General features: G+C 42.4%; 1 protein-coding gene across 2 annotated transcripts in view; it reads left to right on the top strand.

Annotated features, from left to right (window-relative positions):
• The window catches only part of myo7ab (myosin VIIAb), a 156,402-nt gene that overhangs the window by 128,756 nt on the left and 12,794 nt on the right, over positions 1–14,852 (top strand). For both annotated transcript variants that reach the window (XM_060936076.1, XM_060936078.1), the window contains exons 36-43: positions 3,422–3,546; positions 3,724–3,878; positions 4,043–4,196; positions 5,680–5,835; positions 5,936–6,041; positions 9,311–9,424; positions 12,876–12,963; positions 13,042–13,148. In XM_060936076.1, the coding sequence (XP_060792059.1) occupies positions 3,422–3,546; positions 3,724–3,878; positions 4,043–4,196; positions 5,680–5,835; positions 5,936–6,041; positions 9,311–9,424; positions 12,876–12,963; positions 13,042–13,148 (1,005 nt within the window). The remainder of the gene's footprint in view (positions 1–3,421; positions 3,547–3,723; positions 3,879–4,042; positions 4,197–5,679; positions 5,836–5,935; positions 6,042–9,310; positions 9,425–12,875; positions 12,964–13,041; positions 13,149–14,852) is intronic.

Consider the following 14,852-nt stretch of genomic DNA (forward strand, 5'->3'; position numbering starts at 1 on the left):
TGTGTCTTGTGTTCACGTTAGCCTATAGTCTGGTAAGTTAGCAAAATAGCTCAAGTCTCGTCAGTACCCAATAACTTCATAAACAACAGGTCACGACTGTCCAGCCTTTTCTGATCTGAAACGCACCAAATCAAATCGAGACGAGAGAGAATAAAAGAGTTTGTGCCGCCTGGAAAACGAAAATCCTATCTAGCTAAGTGGCTTCGACTGTTGTTGCTTGAAATGCTAATTAAAATTGCACTGTTAATGATCATAAGCATCACTGGCAAAATTAACTCCCCTTCTTCCCTCTTTCTTTTTCTCTCACTTGCTGACTTTCCAAAGCTGAGTTTGTTTTAGTGTAGTAGACTTCTTCATCTTATGTCAATTTTCAGATTCCACGACTAATTGACAAACTGCCTGGCTGCGGAGTCGGACCTTGATGAGAACAATTCTCAACTCTTGCATATCCCGCGGTGCTTAGCTGACTATCGCGAGGCTGCCTGATATGAAATGTTTCCAATGTCGGATATTTCAGCTTCGTTTAAAAATGATTATGTGGACTTTATTTTTAGACAAACAAATGAGAACAGGGGGATGCAAGCTGAATTTAGAATTTTCCACCGATCAAAGTCAGAACGATTTTCATCATATATTAATTTCACATTTCTGAGTGAAAAAAAAAAACCGTGGGAAAAAAATGCCGAGGACATGACCTCGGTGTCCTCAATGGTAGTTACGGCCCTGACTGCTGCTTGAGCTGAACTGAACCGCGCGCTTCTTGCTGCTCTAGTGTTCAAGCACAGAAACAGAGTGGCGCTCATTCATCTCATCTCATTATCTGTAGCCGCTTTATCCTTCTACAGGGTCACAGGCGAGCTGGAGCCTATCCCAGCTGACTACGGGCGAAAGGCGGGGTACACCCTGGACAAGTCGCCAGGTCATCACAGGGCGGACACATAGACACAGACAACCATTCACACTCACATTCACACCTACGGTCAATTTAGAGCCACCAGTTAACCTAACCTGCATGTCTTTGGACTGTGGGGGAAACCGGAGCACCCGGAGGAAACCCACGCGGGCACGGGGAGAACATGCAAACTCCGCACAGAAAGGCCCTCGCCGGCCCCGGGGCTCGAACCCGGACCTTCTTGCTGTGAGGCAACAGCGCTAACCACTACACCACCGTGCCGCCCAGAGTGGCGCTGCTGCTGGCAAACATGATAGGAAAACCCAGGACAGACAAGGAGCCGTGGCGGGAAACGGCAAAATTATGCGCAAAGCAATAAAAATATCCTTGCTCATGTCGCAAAGGTTTTTGTTTTTCAAATGTAACTAAAATTGTAATTCTCAATATTTCCATAAGTAACTGTAACTGAATTACATATTTTCCTGTTGTAACTGTAACGAATTACAGTTACACTTTTTTTGTAATTAAATTACGTAACGTCGTTACATGTAATTCGTTACTCCCCAACACTGAATGTAACATAGTAAGTTATTTCACAGTTCTGATGTCTTCAGTATTGTTCTAGAATGTGGAAAATAGTCAAAATACAGAAAATCCTATGAATGAATTGGTGTGTCCAAACTTTTGACTGATAATGTCTAGAATAAATAAGAGGAATGCCATCCTCCATCCATTATCTGTAACCGCTTATCCTGTGCAGGGTCGCGGGCAAGCTGGAGCCTATCCCAGCTGACTATGGGCAAGAGGCAGGGTACACCCTGGACAAGTCACCAGGTCATCGCAGGGTTGACACATAGAGACAAACAACCATTCACACTCACACTCATACAGTTGTGCTCATAAGTTTACATACCCTGGCAGAATCTATGATTCTTTGACCATTTTTCAGAGAATATGAATGGTAACACAAAAACATCTTTTCCACTCATGCTTAGTGGTTGGGTGAAACCATTTATTGTCAAACGACTGTTTTCTCTTTTTAAATCATAATGACAACAGAAACTACCCAAATGACCCTGATCAAAAGTTCACATACCCTGGTGATTTTGGCCTGATAACATGCACAGAAGTTGACACAAATGGGTTTGGATGGCTACTAAAGGTAACATCCTCACCTGTGATCTGTTTGCTTGTAATCAGTGTGTGTGCATAAAAGCTGAGTGAGTTTCTGGGACCCAGACAGACTCTTGCATCTTTCATCCAACCACTGATGTTTCTGGATTCTGAGTCTTGGGGAAAGCAAAAAATTGTCAACGGATCTATGGGAAAAGGTAGTTGAACTGTATAAAACAGGAAAGGGATACAAAAAGATATCCATGGAATTGATAATGCCAGTCAGCAGTGTTCAAACTGTGATTAACAAATGGAAAATCAGGGGCTCTGTTCAAACCAAACCACGGTCAGGTAGACCAACAAAAATTTATGCCAAACAGCACAGAGACAAGCCTCAAAACTTCTGGAACAAGGTAATTTGGAGTGATGAGACCAAAATTGAACTTTTTGGCCACAACCATAAACGTTACATTTGGAGAGGTGTCAACAAGGCCTATGATGAAAGGAACACCATTCCTACTGTAAAGCACGGAGGTGGATTGCTGATGTTTTGGGGATGTGTGAGCTACAAAGGCACAGGAAACTTGGTCACAGTTGAAGGAAAGATGAATGCAGTACGTTATAAGCAAATACTGGAGGCAAATTTGCACTCATCAGCCCGGAAGCTGCGCATGGGACGTACTTGGACGTTCCAACATGACAACGATCCAAAACACAAGGCCAAGTCGACCTGTCATTGGCTACAGCAGAACAAAGTGAAGGTTCTGGAGTGGCCATCTCCGTCTCCTGACCTCAATATCATCGTGCCACTCTGGGGAGATCTCAAACGCGCAGTTCATGCAAGACAGCCCAGGAATTTACAGGAACTGGAGGCTTTTTGCCAAGAAGAATGAGCAGCTTTACCATCTGAGAAAATAAAGAGCCTCATCCACAACTACCACAAAAGACTTCAGGCTGTCATTGATGTTAGAGGGGGCAATACACGGTATTAAGAACTGGGGTATGTAAACTTTTGATCAGGGTCATTTGGATGTTTTTTGTTGTCATTATGATTTAAAAATAGAAAACACAGTTGTTTATCAATAAATGGCGTCACCCAACCACTAACCATGAGTGGGGAAAAAAGTATTTGTGTTATCATTCATATTCTCTGAAAAAAGGCCAAGAAAGCAAAAATTCTGCCAGGGTATGTAAACTTATGAGCACAACTGTACCTATGGTCAATTTAGAGACACCAATTTGCCTAACCTGCATGTCTTTGGACTGTGGAGGAAACCGGAGCACCCGGAGGAAACCCACACAGACATGGGGAGAACATGCAGACTCCACACAAAAAGACCCTCATCGGCCGCTGGGCTTGAACCTTGAAGAAGAATGAATTATTATATTTTGTTTTATTTTCACTTTACATTTCAGACATTGGTAAGCATGTGTCCAGAACAGTGTAAGGAATCGATAAGTCTGTCACAGCTGAATCTTCTGGATGGTGAGGAGAAAGTGAAGCCCTACACTTTGGAGGAGTTTTCCATTGATCATTTCAGGTATATTAACACTCCCTCTTTTTCAACTTTCCCCTTTTCGATCTATAATCATTCCTCTTGATAGTGCTTACACATACTCTCTAAAATTATGTCATCTCATTTCTCCACTCTCCTTCACACATTATAGGGTCATAATAACGTATTTATGTTTATATTTTGTGGTATGATCTCTGGCAGACCGCCTCCTAAGAGCACTCTAAGCCGTGTGATTACAAAAGGCAGGATGAAGGATAAGCTGTGGTGCTGCACCCGAGAACCTCTCAAACAACCTCTGCTGAAGAAGGTCCTTAATCACGAGGAGCTCTCACAGGATGCCTGCCTGGCTTTTATCGATATCCTTCGCACACCCAGCTCTATGCCATTTGCTTTTTGTACATGACTCTTTTTCTGGCTGCACCATGGTACAGTGGGTAGTGTTGCATCCTCGTTGCTCCAGGATCCCACCCAGATATACTTACTGTTGATCTGTTATTGATCCTTGACTCTTTTTCTCTACCTATTATGAAGTATATGGGTGACTATCCAGCTAAAAGAACACGCTCGGTTAATGAACTCACTGATCAGATTTTTGAGGGATCTATGAAGGCTGAACCACTGAAGGACGAGATCTTCTGCCAGATCATGAAACAGCTCACTGAGAATAATGTAATGTAAGTGACTTCCTCAATTTAATTAGCAAAATCTTTTTTTTTTTTTTTTGCTTGAAGTTTACTTCTTTACTTTTGCCCAGAAGCTACAAGGTTAATGTATTTAACAAGTAACGTAAGTCTCTCTTACCCAAATTCTTTTCTGTAAATACCTGCTTTGTCCAGCTCTTCAGTGATGTAACAGGCTTGTGTCTGTATTCTGTATATGTAGTTTGTTAGCTGAACACCGTTATGGTGACAGCCATCTTGGAATCATGTTAGTGCTCTAGGCTCTGAGGATTTGGCCGTTCATTTACTTGGTTGAAGTAAATGCATGGTGGTGAAGTGGTTAGCACTGTCCCCTCACAGCAAGAAGGTTCTGGGTTCGAGCCCAGTGGCCAACAGGGCCTTTCTGTGTGGAGTCTGCATGGGTTTCCTCCGGGTGCTCCGGTTTCCCCCACAGTCCAAAGACATGCAGGTTAGGCTAACTGGTGGCTCTAAATTGAGCGTAGGTGTGAATGTGAGTGTGAATGGTTGTTTGTCTCTATTGCCACTTTTCCACTACAAACGCGGCTGAGTCGGGCTGAGCCGTGCCGTGCTGAGTCGAGCTGAGCGGGGCTGTTGGAGTTGCATTTCGACTACAACCGCGCTGAACCGTGCTGGCTGGAAGTGGGTGGACACATTGGGTGGAGTTAGCGAAAGTGGGTGGACATCACGTGATGTCGTTAAGCAGCGCAAACAGTGACATCAGTGAGCTTTTAAGCGGTAGTCTCACGACCCGAATAGTAAACAATAAACATGGAGTCGTTAGTGTTGCTGGTCTTGGTGCTGTGGCTTGTTGTCACCGACAACGCCAACAGATACTGGCAAGAGCGTATAGATGAGGCGAGGCGCATAAGGCTTCAGAAATTCTCGTAATTCGTAATTATTCTTCTTCCGGGTTTACGGTGTTTACAGATCCCAGCATGCTCGCGGGGCGTGTGTGGGCATGTGAGGACACTCCTCCTCACCAATCAGTGCACAGGGGAGTGTCTGCTCATGCCCCCAGCCTCACTCGGCTCGCTTTGGCTCGCTTCAGCCCCACTCCAAAACGGTGCGAGTTTTAGGGGCTAAGCAGGGCTGAAGCGAGCCGAGTCATGCTGTTCTTTGGTAGTCGAAACGCGAGCCGTGTCGGGCTGAAGTGAGCTGAAGCGAGCTGAAGTGAGCTGAAATAGGGTAGTGGAAAAGGGCCATATGTGTCAGTCCTGCGATGACCTGGCGACTTGTCCAGGGTGTACCCCGCCTCTTGCCCATAGTCAGCTGGGATAGGCTCCAGCTTGCCTGTGACCCTGTACAGGATAAGTGGTTATGGATGACGGATGGGTTTACTTGGTTGATTGACTATGTTAGGGGTATATTAAAATATATGGATGTTTGAATTTTTATCTAACCTTGCACCAACATATCACTCCTCAGCTCTGTACTCGAGAATAAGACAAGACTGACATCATGTGTTTTATCTATGCAGGTACAGTGAGGAAAAGGGCTGGGAGCTACTGTGGCTTTGCACTGGCCTTTTCCCTCCCAGTAACATCCTCCTACCTCACGTGCAGAAGTTTCTGCAGTCCAGGAAGCATCACTCGCTGGCCCCGGACTGCATGCAGAGACTGCAGAAAGCCTTGCGGTTAGACATGCTCAAACAAATGACATACTTAACACAAAACAATCCAACAAACACATAACATGCTGTTTGCCAATAAACATGTTCTCATATGTAATGACAGGAATGGCCCCAGGAAGTATCCTCCTCATTTGGTGGAAGTGGAGGCCATTCAGCACAAAACCACACAGATCTTTCACAAGGTGTACTTCCCTGATGACACAGATGAGGTCAGTCTTCTTGTAATGTTTACTCTTCTTGCAGGACATTTTACTGTACTTTAATGTAGTGTGTCATTTTACTAAAGAAATTATAACATGACCAAAAAAATGTGACTATTCTTCTAGAGTAATGTTCCTGATCACTTTTATATCTGACTGTGGTTGGCCCCTATTTTGTTATTTAGATTACTCACAGAAATATGAATATAGCCTATACTGTAGAACATAGGTGGCCAACCCGCGGCTCGCGAGCCGCATGCGGCTCTTTGCCTGGTGTCATGCGGCTCTCACCTTCACGTCCAAGTTGGTGTTCGTTTGTGGTTTTATGTGCGTTTTCGCTTCACTGCAGTTAATTACGGTTATTTTATTAAAGGTGCTTCGCTTGGTTTCATTACGGTATTTTCACATCATGACAAATGCGCAGGTGCGTGAGATGATATGCTAAACTCCATTACAAGTAGCACTTCTGCTGCTGTGTGTGTATATGTGTGTACATTTGAGTATGTGAATGTGTGCTGATGTGAATTCAGATACACTACAGGCCAAAAGTTTGAACATACCTTCTCATTGAAGTAGCGGGTGACTGTTTGTGATGCTAACTGCGTGTGTGAGTATTGTACTATCCCTGCTGCTGAGGCTTGGGATACGCGCTGGGCGCGCAAGCCTGAGTAGTGGCTGAGTGCTCATTCAGTTTTGATGCCTTGAGTGAGAGTAGAGTATACTGTAAGTGTAAATAGTCATGAGAACACAGAACACATTGAATGAGAAGGTGTGTCCAAACTTTTGGCATGTAGTGTATATACATTATGTATTTGTTCATTTGTTTTCCAGTTATCAATTTGTGTGTGTGTGCGTGTTCTTCTTTCAAAAATTTGAGCATTGTATTATATTTTATCTATATTTGCACTTGCACTGATCACTGTTCCCAGTGCCTATGGAGCTTGTACTGTTTGAGGAAATTAAATTAGCACTTTAATTTCCATTTTCCGACTGACTGTATTTATTTGAATACTTATTTATTTGAATGCAGGTCTTGTGCAGGTCATGCAATTGAGAATTCAAGCTGAATCAAAATGGCTTTTGCATTTTCGATGTTAAACAGGTAACTCCAAAATGCACTAGAATACAGGAAATTGCATCTAAGAAATCAAAAATTTTTCGGGGGAGCCCCCCGGAACCCCCCCAATGGGGGGAATCCCCACATGTAAACAATGTCTGCCTTTGTGCCCCACCTACAATTTTCTTCACCAGTCGCCACTCTTGAAAATGACTGGCCTGTGGTCTTGGTACTGCAGTAAATGTATCATCATGTTGGTGTGGGGCATTGGTTAAGTTGGAGTGTGACATCAATGTGGCTGTGTGTGTGTGTCCACGCGCGCAGAAGGAAGGGTAATTGTGTGCCCATGTTCATGTGCCGATGTGGCTCTTTGCCGTAACACGGTAAGAATTGTGGCTCTTGGGCTCCGACTGGTTGGCCACCCCTGCTGTAGAACATAAGTAATACAGAATATAGATTAATATCCACTGGCGATGTTGAGTCTCATATCAATGATCACTGATCTATGGTATGTACGAGACAGAGAGGACATGCTTCTGTAATTGGGACTGACAGGCAGAGAGACCATTTCTATTTCACAGGTTTTGACAGGCAAAGAGGCCAGGTCTTCTTCACTAGGATTGACAGGTACATAGTGTAGTCTCCACCTTCTTCACAGATACTGACAAGGCTAAAAGCCACGCCTACTCGACTGTAGTTAACAGGCATAGAGATCATGATTGTGTTACTAGGACTGACAGGCACAGGGGCCACACTTCTATCACAACTGTTATCCCATGCTTACTTGTCTCGAACCGAATAGTACATAAGCCATGCCTTCTTTACTAGGACTGATAGGTGCAGAGGCCACGCCTGCTTTACTGGGGCTGACAGGCAAAGATACCATGCACTTTTCACAGGTATTGACAGGCACAAAGGCCACTCATACTTCAGTAGGACTGACGGGTACATAGGTCACACCTTTTTCACTGATACTGACTAGCATAAAGGCCACAACTTCTCCATTAAGACTTGACAGGTGTTCTGTCATCTGCCACCTGCACACAGTCCCCATTTGAAATCATCACTCATTCATCTTCAGTAACCTCTTTATCCTGAGCCTGTCTTGGCAACACTGGGTGCAAGGTAAGTTGGACGTCAGTCCAGGGTAGGGTATCATTCACACACAATGACACACTCATTCACACCTTCATAAACATTCACAATTTCACATAGCCAGTCCATCTACCTACACTGTCAGAAATAGGGGTACAGTACGAGTCCATTTCTGTCCCCTGAGGTACAATCTACACTAACGTACCCACTAGAGATCATTATTGGACCTCAAGGGAACGGTGTACCTTTTTAAGGCCAAAAAGGTACATGTATGTTCCCGAGCAATATATCCATCTATCCATCCATCCATCCATCCATTATCTGTAGCTGCTTATCCTATACAGGGTCACAGGCAAACTGGAGCCTATCCCAGCTGACTATGGGTGAGAGGCGGGGTACACCCTGGACAAGTCACCAGGTCATTGCAGGGCTGACAAACACAGACAAACAACCATTCACACTCACGTTCACACCTACGGTCAATTTAGAGCCACCAATTAGCCTAACCTGCATGTCTTTGGACTGTGGGGGAAACCGGAGCACCTGGAGGAAACCTACGCAGACACTGGGAGAACATGCAAACTCCACACAGAAAGGCCCTTGTCAGCTGCTGGGTTCGAACCCAGAACCTTCTTGCTGTGAGGCAACAGTGCTAATCAGTACAACACCGTGCTGCCCCAAATAATATATAAAGTGTACAAATAAATACCTTAAAATGTACTGCCCTAGTGATAAGCCATTGTACCCCTAAAGGTACAATAATGTGCTTTATTTTCTGAGAGTGTATATGTTTTTAGACAGTAGGAGGAAATCAGAGAACCTGTAGGAAACCAACACAAACATGGCAAGAACATTTGAAATTCCACACATTTACCTGAGCTCAGGACCCTGGAGCCGTGAGGCAATAGTGCTACCTACTGTGCCACCTTCATTAGATTTCATAGAATTCAAAACAACACTAACCTAAACTTTTCGTACTGTATTTGTAGTTTTCCACATCCTCAGCTTACAACACTGAAACTCAATCTGACAGCACAAATCACTGAAAAAAGAAAAAGCTTAAAAAATGAGTTTGACCTTCCTGAATATTTTTGTGACAGCTTTCTAAATTACATCTCATTTGCAGGTTTTTGAAGTGGAATCAAGCACAAAGGCCAAGGAGTTCTGTCTGAACATTTCCAGCAGGATGCTGCTCAAGTCGTCTGAGGGCTTTAGCCTGTTTGTCAAGATTTCTGACAAGGTAAACCCAACATGTCAGGAAACAGCATTCTCTGCTCAAAAATGGAGACATGAAGGAGAGTTCTGTATGGGTTTAACATCCCTAATACATGTTATATACGGTAAATTACCTTGAAGTTACCTGGCCACCAAACTGATGCTCCAGGTTTGTGCTGTAAAATGAATGCATGTCTGTAGAAATAATTTCAAGACCTTTTGAGATAATGACTATGTAATACAGATGGCATATTTTTCCTTCAAGCAAAGGCAATTTTATATGTATGTATCCATGATAAACTTTTACTGATAAACTGATCACTTTTCCCTTGTCGGTTCATGCCTATGGTTATGCTAAACACAATTCACTGTTATCAATCGCTTAAAGCAGTGGTTCTCAACCGGGGGGGCGCGCCCCCCTGGTGGGGCGCGGAGGTACTCCAGGGGGGTCGCGAGTAGGCTTCATGTATGGAGGAAAAAAAAAATCTGGGGCTAACAGGCTATAGTAGCTAAGCAGATGCAACACATTTACCCATGTCAAAATGCAGGACATTGGACTATTACATACAAATCAATACTATTATAAAATCTATCATCAATCTATCATAAAATCTTGTGTGTAGGTTATTTTAAGCCCGTGACGCGAACATGACGCAACGTCACGTGAGTGAGTCTGCATACCGTGGCCACCGTGTGAGTGCTTGCCACACACACACTAGTCTGGTTTCTTGCCGAGTTAACTCGTGCCGACTCTCGCTAGTCTACTATCATCAATCCATCGATACAGCGCAAAACCCAAACAGTCTTTTTAAAGACTACTACCCCACACTGTATTTTTGCTTTCCCCATTTCAGCTCTACCCAAATAATTTGTTGTTTTTGTTGTTTTCTTACTGCTAGTCTACTATGGATAATGCTACTACTGCTGCTACTGCTACTACTACTACTACTACTACTAATAATAATAATAATAATAATAATAATCTAGCCCAGGGCTATCTATCTATCTATCTATCTATCTATCTATCTATCTATCTATCTATCGGTCGATATAAGGTGCTGTAGGTCGGGTGGCGTCACTGCGGGTGAGTGTGTTTGGGGGGGGGATGGGGGCGGGGCGAGAAGAGGGGCCCCCAACTGCAATGAACCAGCTTTGGTGGGGCCCAGGTTGCAAAAGGTTGAGAACCCCTGGCTTAAAGGACAGGATTTTTTTCCCTTGAAGTTTTATTTATTATTATTATTCAGAAATAATTTCACATCCCTCAATCCTTAGTTAGGAAAAAAACTCATCCCATTTCACTAAAAAAAAATGTGGTTAAAAAGAAAAATGTTTAATGATTTACCTTTCATCCTTCTTTTCAAAAGTAATCATTACCTTGTAAATGCATTACTTAAAGAAAAATTAACTAGCAAAGTGAGCAAGCCAGTTTTTTTCCATGCAAACATACTTGCTATGTTACAAGTAAGAAGCCACTTTTGTAGCCAGACTTGATTTAGGAATACAGTGCTTTGCAAAAGTATTCATCCCCCTTGGTGTTTGTCCTGTTTTGTCGCATTACAAGCTGCAATTAAAATGGATTTTTGGAGGGTTAGCACCATTTGATTTACACAACATGCCTACCACTTTAAAGGTGCATATTGTTTTTTTTTTATTGTGACACAAACAATAAATAAGATGAAAAAACAGAAATCTGGAGTCTGCATAAGTATCCACCCCCCCCCCCAGAAATCTAGACCATGCATAGGTATTCACCCCCCCCCCCCCCCCCCCCCCCCAAAAAAAAAGTCAATTCTTTGTAGAGCCACCTTTTGCAGCAATTACAGCTGCAAGTCTCTTGGGGTATGTCTCTATTAGCTTAGCACATCCAGCCACTGGGATTTTTGTCCATTCCTCAAGGCAAAACTGTTCCAACTCCTTCAAGTTAGATGGGTTGCGTTGGTGTACAGCAGTCTTCAAGTGATGCCACAGATTCTCAACTGGATTGCGGTCTGGCCTTTGACTAGACCATTCCAAGACATTTAAATGTTTACCTTTAAACCACTCCAATGTAGCTTTAGCAGTATGTTTAGGGTCATTGTCCTGCTAGACTGTGAACCTTCATCCCAGCCTCAAACCTCTGGCTGACTCAAACAGGTTTTCCTCCAGAATTGCCCTGTATTTAGTGCCATCCATATTTCCTTCAGTCCTGACCAGCTTTCCTGTCCCTGCAGATGAAAAGCATCCCCACAGCATGATGCTGCCACCACCAGGCTTCACTGTAGGAATGGTGTTCTCAGGGTGTTGGGTTCGCACCACACATGGCATTTCCCATGATGGCCAAAAAGATCAATTTTAGTCTCATTTGACCAGAGAATCTTCTTCCATGTGTTTGGGGAGTCTGCCACATGCTGTTGGGCAAACTGCAAACATGATTTTTTAAGCAATGACTTTTTTTTTCTGGCTAGTCTTCCATAAAGCCCCGCTCTGGAGTGTATGGCTTAAAATGGTCCTATGAACAGATATTCCCATCTCCGCTGTGGATCTTTGCAGCTCCTTCAGTGCTATCTTTGGTGTTTTTGTTGCATCTCTGATTAATGCCCTCCTTGCCCGGTCTGTGAGTTTTGGTGGGCGGCCTTGTCTTGTCAGGTTTGTAGTGGTGCCATATTCTTTCCTTTTTGCTATAATGGATTTAATGGTGCTCCCTGGGATATTCAAAGTTTGGAATATTTTTTATAACCCAACCCTGATCTATACTTCTCCACAACTTTGTCTCTGACCTGTTTGGAGGCTCCTTGGTTCTCATGTTGCTTGCTTAGTAGTGTTGCAGAGTCAGGGTCCTTCCAGAACAGGTTGATTTATACAGACATCATGTGACACTTTGATTGCACACAGGTGGATCTTAATCAACTAATTATATGCCTTATGAAGTGAATTGGTTGGACCAGCTCTTATTTAGGGGGTTCATACGAAAGGGGGTGAATTCTTATGCACACTCCAGATTTCTTTTTTTCCATCTTAATTATTATTATTTGTGTCACAATAAAAAAACAATGTGCACCTTTAAAATTGTTGGCATGTTGTGTAAATCAAATGGTGCTAACCCTCCAAAAATCCATTTTAATTCCATCTTGTAATGCAACAAAACAGGACAAACACCAAGGGGGATGAATACTTTTGGAAGGCACTGTAACTAGAGCTCTAGCACTTTAGCAATGGCTATATTATGACCAATCAGATATGTTTTTTTTTTTTTTTTTTTTTTGCAGAATGAAGTAAATATCAGAGAGATTCTGGGTTGTATCTCAAACAAAAGATCTTTAAAAAAAATCTAGATTCAGTGCAGCAGGAGAAAATGCCATTTTCCACCCATACTCTTAATCCGTTCTCTGCCACCTATTTAAAGCTCGAATATGAATACTGATAAATAATACTGTATTATCTGTTGTACTGTGTCGATTTTTAATAAATGATGTCCATCACTTGGGTTCATCACTCAGGTCATCAGTGTGCCAGATGGAGATTTCTTTTTTGACTTTGTTAGACACCTCACTGACTGGATCAAAAAAGCCCGACCTGTTAAAGATGGTAATTATGTTTAATATTAATTAATCATATAAAATTTACCTGTTGTTGCCGGAGTGTGATAAGCTGTTTGTGTTTAAGGTATAGTGCCTTCCCTGACGTATCAGGTCTATTTTATGAAGAAACTGTGGACTAACACTGTGCCAGGCAAAGACTCAATGGCTGACTCCATCTTCCACTATTACCAGGTAAAATATATTATACATGAGAGGATATTACACGGTTGCGCGAAGATACCGTGTAATATCTCACTCGTTTATCTTCGAGTGGTGAATATATTCACAAATGACCTAAGCGAATGAGTGAAAATATTTTCAACGTGAGACGATAAACTTCATACCTTCGCGCCACCGTGTAATGTTATTTATATTATATGGACACATCCCCAGAAAAAAGCAAGTTCATCAAAAGAATTTTAATTTTGAATCGGTTTGCCATTTTGACAACATGCATCCAGTTAGCAAGAAATCACTGGGAGTGACGTCATCAGCGTGAAATATCAGGAATTATTCTATCCACATTCACTGGATATGAACAGTCACATGCTCTGATTGACTACTCTACTACTACGCTATCAGCTCATATACCGTGAGTAGAGAAAAACAAAATGGCGGACCGTAGTACTGAACCAACCGAGGACGAAATAAAAACTGTAGTTGAAAAGAAAACAGCAAAAATTGTTATCAAGTATTTAAAAGAAATAGAAATAGCTAAAATAATATATATCCCCCCCATATCTCCTGTTCCACACTCCAGCCTAGTCAGTGGTGGTAGTGCACCTTTAATTTGGTTTGCCAACCGTCAAAAAACTCTAAAGAAGAAGAACAACACACACACACACACACACACACACACACACACACACACACACACACACACACATCCCCATATAAAAAAAGCAACAAAATATGGAATAAAAGTATTTGATTATAAGAACATATCTTTTTTCTTATTTTTCAAGAATTATTATTATAATAGCATTTTTCACAAATTGCTACTGTCATTTTGCCAGTTTGTTTCATTCTAAGCGGAAATTATTTTGTCTGACGTTTTGTATAAAGTTTTTATGAACAGAATTTGCAAAAAATTAAAATAAACATGCTCAGTTGCTCAAAATCCAGTGAATGTGGATAGAATAAAACAGTTATTCCACTCAATCTTGTCACGCATGGCTTATAGCCGACTATAAAATGCAAGTTAAAAATGTAAGGGATAATGTACAACGAGTCGGTCATTATAGTGAAATAAACCCCGACAGGGTGAAGCAAGATCCTGATGTCAAATCAATAATTTGACACAAAATATTGATTTAAAAATTATTTTATTGCTTCCGCTAATGACGTGGTCCATAGCAATGGTCTGTTATACAAAAATAACAGACCATAGAATGCCATAATCAGTGTTGTAGTCGAGTCACTAAACCTCGAGTCTGAGGCCCTGTCCACACGGCAACGGATTTAGGTGAATCCGATACAATTGCTTATCGTTTAGGCCTGGCGTCCACACGGCACCGGCGTTTTGGGTGCCCAAAACGCAATCTTTTTGAGAACGGGTTCCAGAGTGGAAAGATCTGGCAACGTTGCCGTTGTGAAGTCGTCTGGATGAGTAGAACGGATTTGTTTACGATGACTTCACAACCACATGACTGTGAGTGCTTCACGCCGGGTAGAAGTGTAACGAACTCAATGCGAGTTGTCAACAAATCCTATAACTTGGTTCATGAAACGCGCTTACAAAATATTTTCACTGTGAATATTTATTGTGTAATGGTGCAAAGTGAGAGAGAGAGAGACTCTGCCCTTAGGGCAGAGTCAATCCCGCCAGCAAAAATAAGGAAAAAAAGGAGCGATCTCACCTCTTCAGATGTTGGTTTAAGTCCTAAAGTACATTCC

Source organism: Neoarius graeffei, chromosome 12 (genome assembly GCF_027579695.1).
Source record: "Neoarius graeffei isolate fNeoGra1 chromosome 12, fNeoGra1.pri, whole genome shotgun sequence".
In the NCBI taxonomy this organism is placed as follows: domain Eukaryota; kingdom Metazoa; phylum Chordata; class Actinopteri; order Siluriformes; family Ariidae; genus Neoarius; species Neoarius graeffei.